This window comes from Triticum aestivum, chromosome 1B (genome assembly GCF_018294505.1).
Source record: "Triticum aestivum cultivar Chinese Spring chromosome 1B, IWGSC CS RefSeq v2.1, whole genome shotgun sequence".
Lineage (NCBI taxonomy): Eukaryota > Viridiplantae > Streptophyta > Magnoliopsida > Poales > Poaceae > Triticum > Triticum aestivum.
Window position 1 is genome coordinate 422,744,351 of NC_057795.1, and position 18,739 is coordinate 422,763,089.

At 45.9% G+C, this 18,739-nt stretch overlaps 2 protein-coding genes across 3 annotated transcripts; one reads left to right on the forward strand and one right to left on the reverse strand.

The window, feature by feature from the left end:
• The first annotated feature begins 9,031 nt into the window (after positions 1–9,031).
• On the forward strand, positions 9,032–14,750 carry LOC123128424 (ABC transporter E family member 2). Of its 2 annotated transcripts, none has more exons than XM_044548427.1 (12): positions 9,032–9,257; positions 9,827–9,912; positions 10,118–10,215; positions 10,301–10,418; positions 10,570–10,659; positions 11,030–11,334; positions 11,433–11,628; positions 11,707–11,889; positions 12,751–13,020; positions 13,463–13,708; positions 14,239–14,354; positions 14,457–14,750. In XM_044548427.1, exons 1-12 carry the CDS (start codon positions 9,164–9,166, stop codon positions 14,506–14,508), a joined length of 1,854 nt encoding a protein of 617 aa, XP_044404362.1. In that variant the 5' UTR covers positions 9,032–9,163; the 3' UTR covers positions 14,509–14,750. The 2 variants fall into 2 exon arrangements, 1 of the variants encoding a protein (XP_044404362.1); XR_006463117.1 differs by having other exon boundaries at positions 9,033–9,257; positions 13,929–14,354.
• Positions 14,751–14,790: 40 nt separating this feature from the next.
• LOC123128417 (serine/threonine-protein kinase D6PKL1) lies at positions 14,791–17,402 on the reverse strand. The gene is made up of 2 exons (XM_044548416.1): positions 16,043–17,402; positions 14,791–15,953 (listed from the first exon to the last, which is right to left on the reverse strand). Exons 1-2 carry the CDS (start codon positions 17,092–17,094, stop codon positions 15,074–15,076), a joined length of 1,932 nt encoding a protein of 643 aa, XP_044404351.1. The 5' UTR covers positions 17,095–17,402; the 3' UTR covers positions 14,791–15,073.
• Positions 17,403–18,739: the final 1,337 nt, after the last annotated feature.

Genomic DNA, 18,739 nt, shown 5'->3' on the forward strand with positions numbered 1-18,739 from the left:
AATTATGATACTGTTATGATTGTGTTTTTTGTGTTTTAATTAGTGTTTGTGCCAAGCAAGGCCTTTGGGTTGATTTGGGTGAAAGTTGATTTGATCTTGCTGAAAAACAGAAACTTATGCACTCACGAAAATAGTTTTATTAAATAACATAAGCATTCTTTTGAGTTGATTCTTTTTGAAGAAAATTAATATACAAATTACCCATGTTTTCCTAATTTTGAAATATTCAAATTGCTACAGACTGTTCTGTTTTTGACAGATTCTGTTTTCTTTGTGTTGTGTGCTTGTTTTGATGATTCTATTGTCTTCTTTGATGAGTTTTTGCCATAGAAAAGTTGGAATAAAGTAGATATAATGCAAAAACAAAATAATAATAGGTTTGCAACAATACTTATAGTAGTGGTTTGCTTTCTTATACTAACAGATCTCACGAAGGTTTTGTTGGAGTTTTGTGTGATAGAAGTTTTCAAGTTTTGGGTGATCTTATGATGGATGAAGGAATAAGGATTAGAAAAAGGCTAAGCTTGGGTATGACCGAGGCACCACAAGATAATATTCAAAGAAGTAGCAAGCAACTAAGCTTGGGAATGCCCCCGAGTGGCATCCCCGCTTTTTTCTAACAACCATCGGTATTTTACTTAAAACTATATTTTTGTTTGTCACATATTATGGGTTTTGCTTGGAGCGTCTTGTATGATATGAGTCTTTGCTTGTTTTGCTTTGTGTTTCAAGTATTGGATCCTTGCTGAACATACCTTTTTGAGAGAGCCAAAAATTATGCTATGCTTGCTCCTATGCTTCACTTAAATTTTTAGAGCCATGTATTTGCTCTAGTGCTTCACTTATATCTTTTTGAGCACGGCGTGCTTTGTTATTTTTGAAGAAATGCTCTCATGCTTCACTTAGATTTATTTGGGAGTTAGTGAAATTTTAAGAAATTCTCTCCTGCTTCACTTAGATTATTTTGAGATAAAAAATATGCTCATGATCTTCACTTATATTTGTTTGAGCTTATCAAAAGCAACATATGAAAATAGTCCCAAGGTGATAGATATCCAAGGAATATATAATAAAAACTTTCATGAAGATCATTGAACAAAATAAACTTGATTCTTAGTAATGGTTTTGAGATATGACGATATGATATGTGAGTCATGTTGATGAGTAATTGTGCTTTAGTAAGAATATTGATGTTAAGGTTTGTGATTCCCTATGCAAGCACGAAATTCAATAGTTATGCAATGAAATTTATATCCTACTTATGGTGCATTATTCGATGTTACTTATGCTTAATGCTTGGGTACGAGATTTTTCGCTCTTTGGTTGGTCGCTTCTCAATCTTTTTGCTAGCCTTCATTTTGCACTAAGTATGATCACTACTTGTGCATCCAAAACCCTTTAAACCAGTTTTGCCTTATGAGTCCACTAGACCTACCTATATGTGGTATTTCCATGCCGTTCTAAGCAAATTTGCATGCGCCATCTCTAATTTTCAAAATTAATTTCTCTTTTGTGTGCTCTAGCTCGCGAGGCGGTGAAGGGTGACCAATATTTTCCATGCTAGATGTGTTATTCTCTCGATGAGTGTTTATTCACTTCTCATTGCACGAGAGTATGACAAAGGTATTAGGGATGCCTAGTCCCGAAATGAAAAATGAATTTACTTTATGTTGTCAAATAATAAATTCCTTGGAAAGTGTTGGTATGGAGGGCAACCGTGGATTCGGCTAGCCATGGAAAGTGAAAGTAATGGTGGAAAAAGGAATAAACTTTATTTTCTGTTTGGGAACCGCCTATGATGTATCTAACATGGAAAGTGTTTGGATATCTAAATCGTTTTCGTTGGTGGGAAAAGTATGCCTCTCAAAAATATTTTTATCTCTCAATTTAAGCTTTGAGCTCTGGCACCTCTACAAATCCCTACTTCCCTCTGCGAAGGGCCTTTCTTTTACTTATGCAATTTTTATTTTGAATTTGAGTCTCCATCTTCTCTTATAAAGAACCAACTAAGGGGCACTATGATCGTATTTGAGCATTGGGTGTAGCTAATATTTGAGTATGTTTCATGAATGGATCAATGATTGAGCATAATGGGCTAGGAATAACTTGCTTTAGTGTTGATATTTTGAAAGACATGATTGCTTGTTGGTATGCTTGAGTATTAAAGTCTTCATGTCAAAACTAAAATATTGCTTTGAATCATATAAAAGTCCATATGTCCATGCTATAAAGAAAAGAAATGTGATGAACATGTTAGGCAACATTCCACATCAAAAGTTCTAGCTTTATGTTGTAATTTCTTAATTTTAATATCTTAATGTCTTAATGTTGTAATTTCAAAAAAAAGTTTGTATATGTACATATCTAAATTTGCACTAGATGTTGTAGATGGCTTAGCTAGTAGATGACTAGCTTAGCAAAAGAGTTGCATAGAATTTTTTTGACCATGTATAGTAGAATAAATTTGCATAGGAAAATTTTTGACCATGTATAGTATAATAAATTTGCATAGGAAATTTTTTGACCATAGGGTGCAATTTTGACCAAGCATAGAAAAAAGTTGACCATATGTATAGTATAGAATAAAGTTTTATTTTGATGTTTTAGTTGTTATAGATGAACAGTGGAATTTGCATAGATTTTCTATTTTTTAGTTTTTTATACTTATATAGAAAAAAGTTGCATAGGAGAAACTTGCATAGAAAAAAGTTGACCATGTATTGACAATCAAGCATTTTAAAAATGTTAAATTTGCATAGAATTTGTTCTCAACGTCAATGATGCCCGGCCTGCATCCTCGTCGTCAACTCGTTCGCGACGACGTCCTGCTTCAGAGGCCCATGTTCGGGACTGGGTCCGCCAGGCTGGCACTGGGAGGTGCTACCTTCAGGGGCGCGCAACTTGGTGAGAAAACCGGCCCCGGGTCCCGTCGTCGACCCGGAGCTCCTTTGGTGGTGTTCGGGCGAGCCACTTTCGATGCGGAGGCAGCCGGCCCCGCCGGAGGTGGTATGTCGCCGTGTCAGGGAGGAGGACGAGCACGTCCGCCGCTGCATGGATGTGTTGGACGTTAGGTTCTCCAATACCTGGCAGGTTCTTCAGGGATCTCACCCAAGATATGATCTTATGATCGTTCCTTCTCTTTGGGTGTCCACCGCCCGCGCCTCAAGAACCGCGAGTGAACTAGATTCTTTGATAGTATTCGATCTGTATTAGCTAGTGATGTTATATATATGATAATGTTTGAGATGTATTAGTCATAATACTCGAGATGTATTCGAGATTATATTCGATAATATTCAAGACGATGTATTCGAGATTATATTATTCGCTAATATTCGAGACGATGTATTCAAGATTATGATGATGCATATTAATTAATTATCTGGATTATTCGAGATGTATATATATTATCTACTATGATTCAGTTTTTCCTTATTGATTGCATGCATGCATTCTAATTTGAATACTAAATTGTTTTATCTTTCTTCTGGAATAGTTAAATAAAAGCTATGGACAATACCGATAGAGAAGGAGAAGAGGCCCTGCTCGAGATCATACGCTTCCCAAGACCAGATGAGAATGGAGAAGATGACGGCTCACAATATCTGAACAATACCGGTGATGGTATGATGTTCGATGAAGACGAACGGATAGATGAAGTCTAGAACAATGATGAGAAGGAAATGTTGTTCTTCAAATAACAAAGACCGGCGAGGTATATTTATATAAGGCATTTGGTGAGCATCACATGTTTTAATCGATTTGTATATATATATTAACGAATCAATCTTTCTTCTTTTAGCCCTCCGGATCGAGCAAATCTTCTACAAGCAGCAGGGCAGTTCGAGGCCAGACCAAAATGTTGCCGACTGGCATAAAGTACAACATCGATGTCATCAAATCTAATGGCGGACCTGATGAATCTAATAAGAATGTGAAGAAGTTCATTCGTCAATGCAGAGTTATTGTCAGGGACCAAATCCCGATCTTCGTCAGCGTGGTCGATTGCAGCTTAGCCATGGTGATTAGCGCATCCGACTGCGACGGCCATGGAGAGGAGCGGTCCCAGCTGCGGGCGGCCAAGGCGACGAGCGTGCCCGGCTGCGCATTCCTCCCTAGCCGGGTGCACCAGTGACTCGCGTGTTTGCGAAAGAGAGGCGAGGAGGTGTGAGGTCACTCGACGTTGGCGACCTGGCGGTGGGATTGGGAGCGATGAAGTGGGGTGAGGGGGTCTCTGCGCTGGGGAAGAAGCAAAATGGGGATCAAGTGGATAAGAGAAGTAGTCGCGGTCATGAGTGATGCATGGGTCCCCATATTCATGAGTTTTGATGGGCGTGGGATGAGGTGGCTCAATGTATGCGCTACGGTTTAAATATATCCAGTGACGCGAGCTCGACCGGGCAAAGCTTCGGCCGACCAACATGAAGGAATCTAGATGTGCCCAATGTAAACTTTTATTACAATTGTTTCTTACAGAAAGGAAAATTTATGGGGTATGATGCCCGGAGTCGCCGTCTTGACCGGTTCCTAAGAGCATCTACAACCAGGCCTCTCAAACCCGTCTCATAAGCCCGGGCAGGCCGCACGGTCACGATTTTTTTATCCAGACGGGCCTCAAACGCCCGGCCTGACCGGCACCCCCCATATCCAGCCCAAATATGGGGCGGATATGGGGGCGCCCGGGCACGCCCGTCACGTCGGACCCGATAGCCCGACCCCACCTCAAATTGCACAAAATCCACCAAACCCTTCCTCCTCCTCCCGTCGTCCTCCAACCATTTCCGCGTTTGGACCCTCGCTGTCCTCCACCCTTGCTCACAATCCTCACCTCTGGTCCCGATCAACCGCCGGAGATGTCGTCCAATCCGGCCCACACCGCTACGACAGAGATGTAGTCCGCCTCGTCCGCCGGCGGCGTAATTTCATCGGCGGCGACTTGCAAGGTGGAGAACATCGCCCGCAAGTTGCGGCAACGCCCGCAGCAAGACGCATTCCGCTCGGAGCAGGCACCCTGATGTGGACCAGATCATGACCAAGGCATGCAAGAGTGAGGTTAATGCTAGCACAAATGCTGAACCATTAGATCATCCAAAGGAAGACAAGGGCAAAACCATTATCTTAGTTGGGAAGCTTCCGGTGCCTATTTTGGGAGAAATGACACATCAGATTTCCAGCTGCAACTTCCCACCTAAACCTAATTAATTCTGGAAGTCTCTAGCACCTTATAGAGGCTGGAAAAGATGGTCTTAGAAGTCAGCTTTCATTCAAAAAGATGGTGCATCATTTGAGGTCTTGAGTCAAAAGTTGTGCAAGTTTCCATGCAAGCTGTCCAGGAATTTATTACAGCGCGAGGCTCAACAAGTTTGCTCCTGCTACAGCTTGGGGCTCATGAATTTACCCTTCTTTTTGAGTTGTTTTCACACATGACTAGTGGGTCCTTCTAGTATAAATACTCCCCAGCTGTTCCATGTGAGGGGGGATGAGATTTCTGAGTTTATGTTTGTAGACAGCCGGTGAGGTTGTGTTGTACTATGAGCACTAGTATCGTTGAGTGTTAGCTCGTGTGTGTGGATTGGAGGGCCTGTCCTCAATTCATATAGGATCCTTATGGTTCCCTCTTGTGATTCTTCATAGGTTCACAAGTTTCATGGTTTGGGTTGCATCCTTGTAAACCAAGCTAGTTATCCGCTGCAATTTATCTGAGAGTGTTTCCTCTTGTTCTTGCCACTTGAGAGTAACAAAGTTTGTTGAAACAAGTTTCGAGTGAGTTTGTTGCTGCTCCTTGTGAGTTCTTTGGCACCGTGAAAGATCGTTTCCGAGGCGTCCCGTATCATCTTGGTATCAGAGCTTTAGGTTGTTCGCGGTGCTATTTTCTCTCTTGCTGATTTTGTTCTTGAGAAGCTTCCATGGGTTCGAGGAGATCCAACAGTGTTGATGGTGTGCATGGAGGTAGGCACCTCATGGAGGAGGAGCTGCCACTTCCCGTGTACGATCCAAGCTTGCAGCCCGCCTATGTGCTGGCATTGGAGGATACACGAGAGTATGTGTTGAACAAGGTGGAGAGGCGCATATCGGCCGTGGAGACCAACCTTGGCCGGAGAATCGACTCCCTCACCGAGGAACTCCGTCGAGATAGGCTTGCTGCATGGGGTCGACATCGACAAATCCCCGAACAGCAGGGTCAACGCCACCTTGAGGAGGAGCATGGAGAGCACAACCACGTCTACTCGGGTGATGCTCATAGCTACTACGCTGCACCACCTCGGCGTGCTCGCTACGACCAGCGAGGTGCTACTTGGGCGCCACTGTCGCCACCATGAGATGGGCTTGCTGCACGGGGTCGACATCGACAACTCCCCATACAGCAGGACCACCACGGAGAGCATTGGAACGACCACTCCGATGATGCTCGAAACTACTACGAGCCTCGACCACGACGTGTTCATCATGATCGTCGCGGAGAAGGCCAAGAAGGCCTTGCCATGGGAGGAAGAGGTCATGGGCGTGCTCATCATGACCATGAAGATGATGGGATTGGTAAATTCAAACTTACCATACCATCGTTCAATGGGAAAACCGAACCCGATGATTATTTGGAGTGGGAGATGCGTGTGGATCAGATTTTTGACAGCCACCGCTATACGGAGGAGAAGATGGTACGATATGCATCCATTGAGTTTACTGGATATGCTTTGATTTGGTGGAACCAATTGTGTCGTGCTGGAGGTCGTTCGGAGACATGGGTGCAAATGAAAAATCTGTTGCGGAGACGGTTTGTTCCTGAACATTTCACAAGAACCTTGTACAATCGACTCCAATGGTTGTGCCAAGGTAATTCTAGTATTGATGAGTACTATAAAGAGATGGAGATTTTGATGATTAGGGCAGCAGTGAATGAGCCAGAGGAGGCCACAATGTCAAGATTCTTTCATGGACTGAATGAAGATGTGTAAGAAAGGATAGAGATGGTTACATATCAAGATTTGCAAGAACTTGTGCATCAAGCTATTCGTGTAGAGCAGCAGCTGAAGCGTCGCCAAAATCGCAGCCAAACCTATACATCAAGCACTTGGAGAGGTTCAGTTTAGCGAGAAGTAGAAGGAAGTGTTGCTGCAGATTTTCGCTCACACAACAAGATGACTACAAAAGAAGCTAATGCATCAAAGGTTGAATCTTCCAATACTCCTGCCACTCGCATTAGTAATATTCAGTGCCATACATGCAAGGGTAGAGGTCACTTCAAGAAGGATTGTCCTAATCCGAAGAAGGTTTTACGCACAAATGATGCATATGTCACTGATGACTCAAGTGACAAATCTGAATCTGAGAAGAAAGATGCAAATTATTGTACTTTTAAGACCGGAGCACCTCTGAGTTCAGATGGAGGAGATGGTGTTAATCTCATGGTTCGCAAAGTGGCTCATGATGATGCTCCTATTATTGAGAAGGGCCAGCGACAAAATGTGTTCCAATTCATTTGCAAGATCAAGGACAAAAACTGCAAGGTGGTCATCGATGGAGGCAGCTACAACAACATCATTAGTAGTGATCTTGTCCATGCTCTTGGTATATCAACATGGAGGCTGAATGGTGTTGGTAAGCTGAAGATTACGCATCGTGCTAGGGTGCAATTTTCAGTGGGAAGTTATGTGAACAAAGTGGTATGTGATGTGGTGCCAATGCAAGCTTGTCATCTTCTTTTGGGAAGACCGTGGCAGTTTGATCATGATGCTACTCACCATGGGAGGTCTAACAAGTATTCTTTCATGCATCAAGGAGTGAACCATGTCTTGGAACCTATGGTGGATCAAGTACTCAAGGTTGAGCAATTCCCACAAGTGAAGAAGCCAAAAAAGAATACCTCAAAACCGACGACGATTTTGTTTGAAGGAAGGGAGGATGATGTGGACCAGATCATGACCAAGGCATGCAAGAGTGAGGTTAATGCTAGCACAAATGCTGAACCATTAGAGCATCCAAAGGAAGACAAGGGCAAAACCATTATCTTAGTTGGGAAGCTTCCGGTGCCTATTTTGCGAGAAATGACACATCAGATTTCCAGCTGCAACTTCCCACCTAAACCTAATTAATTCTGGAAGTCTCTAGCACCTTATAGAGGCTGGAAAAGATGGTCTTAGAAGTCAGCTTTCATTCAAAAAGATGGTGCATCATTTGAGGTCTTGAGTCAAAAGTTGTGCAAGTTTCCATGCAAGCTGTCCAGGAATTTATTACAGCGCGAGGCTCAACAAGTTTGCTCCTGCTACAGCTTGGGGCTCACGAATTTACCCTTCTTTTTGAGTTGTTTTCACACCTAACTAGTGGGTGCTTCTAGTATAAATACTCCCCAGCTGTTCCATATGAGGGGGATGAGATTTCTGAGTTTATGTTTGTAGACAGCCAGTGAGGTTGTGTTGTGCTGTGAGCACTAGTATTGTTGAGTGTTAGCTCGTGTGTGTGGATTGGAGGGCCTGTCCTCAATTCATATAGGATCCTTGTGGTTCCCTCTTGTGATTCTTCATAGGTTCACAAGCTTCATAGTTTGGGTTGCATCCTTGTAAACCAAGCTAGTTATCCGCTGCAATTTATCTGAGAGTGTTTCCTCTTGTTCTTGCCACTTGAGAGTAACAAAGTTTGTTGAAACAAATTTCGAGTGAGTTTGTTGCTGCTCCTTGTGAGTTCTTTGACATCGTGAAAGATCGTTTTCGAGGCGTCCCGTATCACGCCCCGTCAGTGATCCGAGGCCATCCGTCACGCTCGGACATTGTTTTCATTTTGCCATGTCCGATTTGTTAAACTATGATTTACTTTGCTTTGCTTTGTTTTGAATTTTGGCCTTCAAACAATTTGTACGTATGATGGACGTGCATGAATTGTATGGATTTGAGATCAAAATTTACGGTATATAAATATGCGACACAATATTTGATGGGTGTTCGGTCAGTTCGCGCGGACGTGTTCCGGACGTTTGAGCGGCCGGATTTGCCAAAGTCGTGGGTAAGAGGAGAGGCGTCTGTTGAACGGACTCTGATCACGCGTGTAAAACTCTTGTGCTTGTTTCAGAAGCTGGTCTTAAAGCCAGAAAAGTCTGACCGCCTCCGCATACGTCCCCAACTCGGTCGAACGTCGCCGCCGCTGCCGCCAGGGCTCTCCACCGCGATCCCAGATGGCGGCGCGAATCGCGATCATCAACGAGGATAGGTGCAAGCCCAAGAAGTGCCGGCAGGAGTGCAGGAAGAGCTGCCCCGTCGTCAAGACCGGTGAGGACCCATCATCCTGTACTCTCTCTCGTGTAAAGCCCTAAATCTGCCCTTCGCGTCGTGGTCTCGATTTGGCCGGCGCTGATTGATGCGCTCCTTCCCGTGCTCGTTGCGCACAGCCTCGATTTCTATGAGCTCTCAATTTGCTGACTGTAATCAACTTGTTTACGCCCCGGCGGCTCGGGAATCGAATTCCCCACGATCGACCCCACCGGCGTCGGGGCATCTTCCCTTCCGTACCTTCCTCCTGCTCAGGCCGGCGCAGGAGGCGGCTTGTGCTACTGCGTGCTAGTAATAGTTGTTTCGACATGATTATTACTCCCTATGTTCCTAAATATTTGTCTTTTTAGATATTTCAAATGGACTACCACATACAAATGCATATAGACATATTTTAGAGTGTAGGTTCACTCATTTTGCTCCGTATGTAGTTGCAAATATTTAGGAACGGAGGGAGTATATGTGATGTGCACCAATTTTACGCTTCTCTTCAGCATGCTTAGAAAGTCCTCTACTGCCTTCAACTGGATTGTTATGACAACGTCATGAGATGATGGTTTCCTGTGCAGGGAAGCATTGCATTGAAGTTACTCCGGCGTCCAAGACCGCGTTCATCTCTGAAGAGCTGTGCATTGGTTGTGGTATTTGCGTCAAGGTACATGCCTTGTAATTAGGCTTTATCAATGTACTCTTTTTCCATCCCATAAGAACGTTTTTAAAGCTATGTTAGATTGAAAAAACGTTCTTATATTATGGGACGGAGGGAGTGGCTGTTAAAATGTGGGGTTCCTATGTGTATGTACTGTGTAAGTATAATTGTCTTCTCATGCACTTGTGCTGTCTGCAAACCTTTGCTTCAGAAATGCCCATTTGGTGCCATTCAGATCATCAACCTCCCAAAAGATCTGGATAAAGATACCACCCATCGCTACGGCGCAAACACCTTCAAATTGCACAGGTAATTTGCTCGAAAGGCTGCTGTCATCTGTTATGCTTGAAGCTGCCCTTATCCAGAATTATTACTGATGATCTAGCGCTTACAGGTTGCCTGTTCCAAGACCTGGCCAGGTTTTGGGCCTTGTTGGAGCCAATGGGATTGGAAAGTCGACTGCACTTAAGGTGTTATGTGGCAAGTTGAAACCTAATTTGGGAAAATTCAATGTATAATCCCTATTTCCTACCTTGTTTTTTTTTCATGTGTTGCTACCACCTTAGTTTTCTTTTGGGATAAAAAGTTTGTTTTGTTTTGTCCTTCTTCTATGAACTGCACAAGCGATTGTTATTTAGCTTTCTATCTTCTTTTGTTTTGCAGAATCCGCCTGACTGGCAGGAAATCCTTACATACTTCCGGGGGTCTGAACTTCAGAATTATTTTACGCGTCTATTGGAGGATAATCTCAAGGTGCTTTTTACTCATTATATGTCGTTCAGACACCGAGACACATATAGGAAGATCTTGATGTCCTCTTTACAATCACAGCACACTTGCTGTGTTGTTTTTCTGTTCTGTACCATCATATGCATTGTTATAAAGCATCTTCAGTACACCTAAATATTCAATCGAAGTAGGCTAGTAGCAATGTTCTCTTCCACCTATACATTCAGCCATAGGAGTGTACATAGTCTAATATTGTTGAGGTCCTGGAGCTGTTACTGTGCTCTTAGTTACTTCATGACACATATTATGGCATATTATGACAGCCTGTTTCAGTATACGATTTGTGCTGTTGTTTTCACTATTGAACATTTCTGATCCCACTCTACTTCTCTAGGCAATCATAAAGCGTCAAGATGTTGAAAGCATTCCGAAAGCAGTTCAAGGGAATGTCGGTCAACTACTTGACAAGTTAGACCAGAGGGGTGTTAAAGCTCAATTGTGCATTGACCTTGAATTGAACCAAGTTCTGGACCGGAATGTAGAAGATCTTTCAGGTGGTGAGCTGCAGAGATTTGCCATAGCAGGCACTGCTGCACAAAGTGCAGACATTTACATGTTTGACGAACCATCAGTTTACCTCGATGTCAAGCAGAGGCTTAAAGCTGCACAAGTCATTAGGTCCTTGCTTAGAGCAAACAGGTAATGCATATTTGTTACCATGATTATCTTCCAATACTCTGAAATATAAGCTTTTAGAAATTCAGTATCAGCTGCTCACGTTCTGGTTTTGTTTTCAGCTATGTGATCGTTGTGGAACATGATTTGAGTGTCTTGGATTACATGTCCGATTTTATTTGCTGTTCATATGGGAAACCAGGAGCATTTGGTGTAGTTACGCTGCCATTTTCAGTCCGAGAAGGTATCAATGTTTTCCTGGCTGGATTTGTTCCAACAGAAAATCTTCGGTTTCGAGATGAAGCACTTACATTTAAGGTAAGCTAACATATGCACACATGATTTGAGAACCCTTTTCAGGATGAAGTTTGTTCTTATGTTAGTGCCGGCTTTCAGATTGTTGAAGCCCAGGAAAATGCTGAAGAGATTGAGACATACCAGCGATACAAGTACCCTACCATGAGCAAAACAATTGGAAATTTCAAGCTCACTGTCATGGAAGGTGAATTCACAGATTCTCAGATTGTTGTGATGCTGGGTGAGAACGGGACAGGGAAAACTACGTTCATCAAAATGCTGGTATGTCTATCTCCACTCCTTCCTCACCACCTCCCATCTCTGATCTCTCTGTCAACATTTTTATCATTCAAGTAATTGAGAGTCTTGGAATGAATACAAAACAGTCGAACTATAAATTGTATAAATCAATTTTTTTCCTCATGGCATTTACCATGAGGATTCATATCAAGGTTGCAATAAGTAATGGTGTCTGGTGCTGTGAAATGTTTTCTCTACCTCTTCTGAAAACTACAGCGAGTTTCCTAGTAATGTTTAAATTCCAAAGGCAATACATACTGTCTACTAGTAGTACTATAAGCATGCAATGATTCTGGTTCTAGAGTGCCATATCAGCACTAAGGGTTGTATAAAAATGACCCGTGTCAAAATTTACTGTTTTTTCGCTAATGTGAATTTGGTGCTGGCAATACATACTGTCTACTAGTAGTACTATAAGCATGCGATGATTCTGGTTCTAGAGTGCCATATCAGCACTAAGTTTTGTATAAAAATGACCCGTGCCAAAATTTACTGTTTTTTCGCTAACGTGAATTTGGTGCTGATGGAAACGTGAAGGATACAATTGAGTTTGCTGTTAGTTGAGATTCTGATTTCAGTTTGATGCATTGTACTTTCTTTTCTACATTTCTAAGTCAAAAATGTCTTCTATTACTGTCAGCTTCCTGGAAAGTGTGCATTTTATCAAAATTAAGGTTTTACTAGTCCTTGTGATGATGATGCACTGGATGTCTTCTGATTTTACAAGTTTTACAAGATTCCTTAAGTTATGCATAGTTAATCTGGATAAAAGAAGTAATCTATTTGCATCCAATAGATTAGACATCTGGTATCTTGTATTCATTGTTTGTTATGACTGTACAGGCTGGGCGGCTGCAGCCAGATACTGTGGAAGGAGCTGAGATTGAAATTCCTAAATTTTATGTGTCCGACAAGCCTCAGCAGCTTGAAACAAAATTCCAGGGTACAGTGAGTCAATTGCTTCATCAGAAAATACCAGAATCATGTGCTCATCCTCAATTTAGGTCTGATGTCATTAAACCACTACAAATTGAGCAACTCATGGACCGGGTAGTTACAAATTTATCGGGTGGAGAACGCCAAAGAGTGGCATTATGTCTTTGCCTTGGAAAGGTATTTCCTTCTTTTGCCTGAACTTTTGTTTAATAGCTTTATAAAATAAATTTTCTTTTAGAGAATAACATATATATTGTTTCTGTGTTCTGTGGTGTTCAAAAGATTCAGGACTTCAGGGATGATTATTTTTGCATATTTAATACTTACTATCCTTTTTGCCTTTTGTTTTTGTTACTGTATTATGTAAAATTGTTTATAGATACCATATGTACTTAATATATGTCCTACTATCAGTATCTACTGCTCTTTGCCTGAGTCTGCCTTTTGGGTATTTTATGTACTTAATATTATTCTTCCTTTTGCTTTTGTTACTGTGTTGTTTAAAATCGTTTACTATATGCATGTTCCACAATCCTGTCAAACATATGCTTGTGTTTGTTCAGACTAAGAATGTAAATACTATCAGCTTGTGGATCCTAACTTTGAAGTTGTTCTTCAGCCTGCAGATATTTATCTGATTGATGAACCAAGTGCATCTCTTGATTCAGAGCAGCGCATTGTTGCCTCAAAGGTTATCAAAAGATTCATCCTTCATGCAAAGAAAACCGCATTTGTTGTTGAGCATGACTTCATCATGGCAACCTACTTAGCTGATAAGGTTATTGTTTACGAGGGACGGCCTTCTGTAGACTGTACTGCTAATGCACCTCAGACTTTACTATCTGGGATGAATAAATTCTTATCGGTAAGTGCAGCTACCCAGAGTTGTCAACAAAAGTTATAATAACAGTACGAGCTCAAGTTGGTTTCTTATTTCCTAACTTCAACTCTGAATTTGACCTATTTGTTCCTTTATCTTTACATAGTGTAATCGGTGGCTACCTCCGTTTCAGAATAAAAAAACTTCAGTTGGTGTTTTCATCCACTAATTTTTCTTTCTTTTGGTCAACATTGTCTTGTGGCAGCAACTTGACATCACATTTAGAAGAGACCCGACCAACTATAGGCCACGGATAAACAAGCTGGACTCTACGAAAGACAAAGAACAAAAGTCTGTAGGGTCCTACTACTACCTGTGATACAGGCACCACGGTTGATACTTTGGTACCGTTGCAACTGCAACGCACTCTGCTTGGGTTGCTTCTTGTTGGAGAAGAAACTGAACTGGATTTGTCCAAGGGGGAGGCGAGACAACATGGAGGACGTAGGAGCAAGGAGACAGGCCAACGCCGCCAGCAGGCGCAACGTGCTAACCTCCCATGGAATCTGGTGAAGGAATGCAGAGAAAGGGAAGCAGGAAGTGCTGCAAGGTTGGATCGGATCAAGGAGCCTGCGCCAGAAGAAGTAATCCCAACCTTTAGAACCCCTCCTGAACCTGGAGTGATCTGTCGGTAAGGAATCCGAGCACTGTCAAGCACCATGGCTGCATTATCATTGCACCATTCATGTATGCGCTGTACCTTTAATTAATCTACCAACCTTTTTGGTTTCAGGACTTCGGCCACAGTCATTGCAGGATGCTGTGAGATCAAGCAAGACGTTTGATGGTGTCGAAGCCTCGGCACCGAGCTGAGAACTGCTTTAAGCTTTTCTCTGAAGAAGAATTGGGTGTTGCTTGAACTTACGAGACTACTACGTTTTCTGTAATAGGGTTGTACCAGGTTTTTTGCCCCATAGCTTGTATTCAGGTATACAAGCAGTGGGTTTTCCTGGTGAACATCGAACCCACAACCTACCTACTATTTTCAATAAAAATCATATAAGAATTTGCCGTGGGGCAACTAGCACTTGATTTGTCCTTTTTTTAATAATTTGCAAAATATAGCATTGCATGAAATAATATCTGGCATTCTTTGGAATGCATGAATTTCACTTGAAAATCCCCATGTTTGGCACGAGGCCTGATTAACATGTTATACAAGCTCAGGAAAGCTACAAGATTCAATAAAACTGGTCATGTATGTCATTGCCAAATACTGACACTACGGAGCTACAGCTGCAGCTCAGACCACAGCAAGTATTTCTAAGGTTAAAAACACAAGAGATACATTTTCAATTTTTTAGGCTCAGACCACGGCAATTTTTTAGGCTACAAACTCAAATTCCCTAACTAAAAGAACTCAAAGTCGAGGAATTTCCCTCCAGACTCCACATGGTCTGCCCCTGGCCCTGCTGGCACCCTCTTGCTGCTGTTGTAATTCGTCTCCACCCTGTCCATGGATGCCGACTTCGCCGGCATTGCTGCGACGGCCATGGGCTCGACGGGCCTGGGCACGCCGGGCGGCGTGCTGCACCGGATGAGCGCCCAGTTGACGCCCTCGAAGAAGGGGTGCTGCTTGATCTCGGCCGCTCCCCTCTTCACGCCGAGCCGGCCCTGGGGCTCCTTGGCCAGCAGGCCCCTGATGAGGTCCTTGCTGGCGCCGCTCGTCGGCGGGCCGCCCTCCGGGAACCGGAGCTGCTGGCCGACGACGTTGAACAGCGTGGCCCGGTTCGTCTGCCCCTTGAACGGCGTCTTGCCGTACATGAGCTCGTGCAGGAACACGCCGAACGTCCACCAGTCCACCGCGCTGCCGTGGCCCTCCCCCTTGATGATCTCCGGCGCCAGGTACTCGTGCGTGCCCACGAACGACATCGACCGCGCGCCGGTCGGCTCCACCACGAGCTCCGGCATGGCGCCCTGCTGCTGCTGCTGCTCGCCGCTCTTCGATCTGGAGGCCGCGGAGGCGCTCTTCTTGCTCCGGCCGCCGAAGAGCTTGGGCATGAAGCACGTGGGCTGGATGCAGGCGCCGCCGTTGGGGCCGGAGGCGCTGCAGGGCAGCGTCGGCCGGACCAGCGTCGTCGAGGCGTCGCAGCGGAGGGAGAGGTCGAAGTCGGAGAGCATGACGTGGCCGTCGTCCCTGACGAGCACGTTCTCCGGCTTCAGGTCCCGGTACACCACCCCGAGCATGTGCAGGTACTCCAGCGCAAGGAGCACCTCGGCGGCATAGAACCTGAGCGAACGAGCGAAAGAGAGTCATATCCCATGCTTGGAACGCGAATTGTTCCACAGATTAGCTGCAAAAATGCATCGAAACTGTACCTTGCGGCGTGCTCCGGGAAGAGCTTGCCGGACTGGCGCTGGCGGAGGGCGTGGAGGTCGCCGCCGGGGCAGAACTCCATGACGAGGCAGGCGAACTTGTCGGTCTCGAAGTGGGCGTAGAGGGTGGGGAGGAAGGGGTGGTCCAGCAGCTGCAGGATCTCACGCTCCGTCTCCGCGCGGCTCAGCTTCCGGCGGCTCTCCAGCGACGCCTTGTCCATCACCTTCATGGCGAACCACGGCGCCCTGGCCGCGCCGCCGCCGCCGCCGCCGCCCTTGCTGAGCTCGGAGAGGTACACCGTGCCGATGTCGCCGCAGCCGAGCCGCCGGAGCAGCCGGAAGTCACCCATCCCGAGGGGCCCGTCCCGCGCGCGCGCCGCCAGGACCGCCTTCCACCTAGGGTCGCCCCCCTTGTGGGGCTTCCCGCCCACGCCGCCGCTCCCGCCGGCGCCGGCGGTGCCGTTGCTCCAGTCGCTGGCCGCGCTGCTGCTGACGCTGGTCTTGGCGCTCCGGCTGGTGACGGTGCAGCTGGGCGCCATGCTGGTGCAGGTGGCCGTGACCGCCCCGCCGCCGGAGGAGCTGTCGCCCATGCTGCTGTGCGGGCTCGCGGCGCCGCTCACCGGCGGGGACGCGTCCCACACGATGACCGGCTTGGCTGGCGGCGGCGGCGCCTTCTTGTCGCCCCGCCCGTGGTCCACGGCCACGAGCACGGGGTCCATCTCGTCGACCGGCTCCGGCGGGTGGCTGGCCCCGGAGAAGGAGCTCCTCGGCGGCGCCCCGTCATCGTCGTCGTCGTCGCCCTCGCTGGACGCAATGCTGAGCCTCACCTTGTCGAACGCAACAAGGACCTCCTCCTTGTCCTTGGCGGCCGCGGGTGCCGCCGGCTTGGCGCCGGCGTCCATGTCGAAGCGGAAGGCGTCGGGCAGGAAGTCGAAGCGGAACTCGAAATCCTGGGCGGGATCTGGGCGCACCTGCGCGAGCTGGGAGCGGGAGCGCGCGTGGCCCGGGGCTGACCTCGGCGGCTTGGCGTGCGGTGGAGGGCGAGATGACTGCATCACTCACTCCTTGGCTTGGCTGACTCCTTGTCCTTGAGTGTCCCGCCGAGTAATGGAGGCGGTGTAGTAACGGGAGGATGACAAAAGAGGTTGGGGGGAGGGGGAAGGGGACACGATCACACAACTGCCGGGCCGCGGGTAATTCGTAGCGGAGAGAGCGCGTCTTCTTCTTCTTTTCTCTCTTTCTCTCTCTTGTGTGCCGTGGAGACAATGATGGCAGGGCAGAGCAGGCCAGAGGCGAGGCAGCAGTAGTAATAGTACTGGCCGGGTCGTGTCTAGTCCTTCTCCTCTGCTGCTTCGCGCTTGGATCTTGCCGTTTCGTTTGCCGATGGACTTCCTTCTTATACATTATTTTACCGTATAACAATGTGAGTGTAATGCGAACGTGGTTGGATGTTCAGAGAAACAGTGGTATCCCGGCCTATCAGAATTTAAGTCCTGAATTTCCCGCGATGTGCTTTTAATGAGAGAAAAAGTTACGTGTATGTATTATGAGCCCCTGCCTCTGTACTGTGTTAATAAAATGTGAGTGTACTGGCTGTAGCGGGCTTGGTAACGAGTACTAGACCAAAAATCAGCGCTGAATAAAGATTTTTCGGATACTTTCTTGACACGGCCATCAGTCATATGGTTGGAGACGTATTTAGAAACCAGTCTGTTCAAGCAAGGATGGCGTGGCGGCGGCGGCATCCTCGTGATGGACCTGTGTCCTTGGGCTCTGCCGTTACGATAGTGTTTGCTCCAGCGTCGGCGTGGAGCTTGAGAGGTAGTCTAAGAGCTGATGTAGATTGTGGTCTGCATCGACGACATCTGGACGGAACATGTGTTGGGCTTCTGGTTCGTGAATGGCAGGTATGGTTTCCTTCTGTAGCGTCTTAGCCGCGGTGGGGTGCCAGATTTGGGGTTCGATGGCGTGTCTGGGATGTTGTCCCGGTCTGATTTGTTCAATGATAAAGGCTTCAATTTTGATGAACCATCTTGAAGGTCCGCAAAGCTGCATATCAGTGATGGAGCCGCGTCGAGCTCGGGTAAGAAGACGATTCATATTTTTTCTTCTTCGATGGCTACTGTCGTGGTGCCGGAGGCAGATGATGTCCGTTACTGTCAAGCTCAGAGATGTTCTGCTATATTTTCAGTTTGAGCACGTCGATCCTTACGTGATTTATATTTTAATCTTTATAATATGAACGAGACACGTATTACCATGAAAAGAAATAGAAACGAAAAGACCAAACCAGTAGCCGTAGGCGGTAGACCCGCCCCCTCTCGTGTCAATCATGTGGGCGCGCTGTGTGCTGGGGCCAGAAATTCCCAAAGCATGGACAAACCACAGCCCACAGTGCCTGGAATACTTCTTCTTTTTTCGATCACCCTCAAATATGTGTAGGTACGTACGTGGCTCGGGCCTAGTTAGACACGATGGAGGCATGCTCATTAGCGTGCGCTGAGCCTGTCGTCTCACTGTTCTTGATAGAAAAAAGGGGGAATCATCTTGTGTTCTTTGCTGCGCAGCAGCAGCCCAAACACCCAGCAACGCGCGTGTCTCTCGCCCCGAACCAGCCATGGAACCGGGCCGGCGTTGCGCTGTTTGTAATAATGAAGTTCCGTAATCCCAGTACGTACGTGGCTTTCACTTCAATGGTGT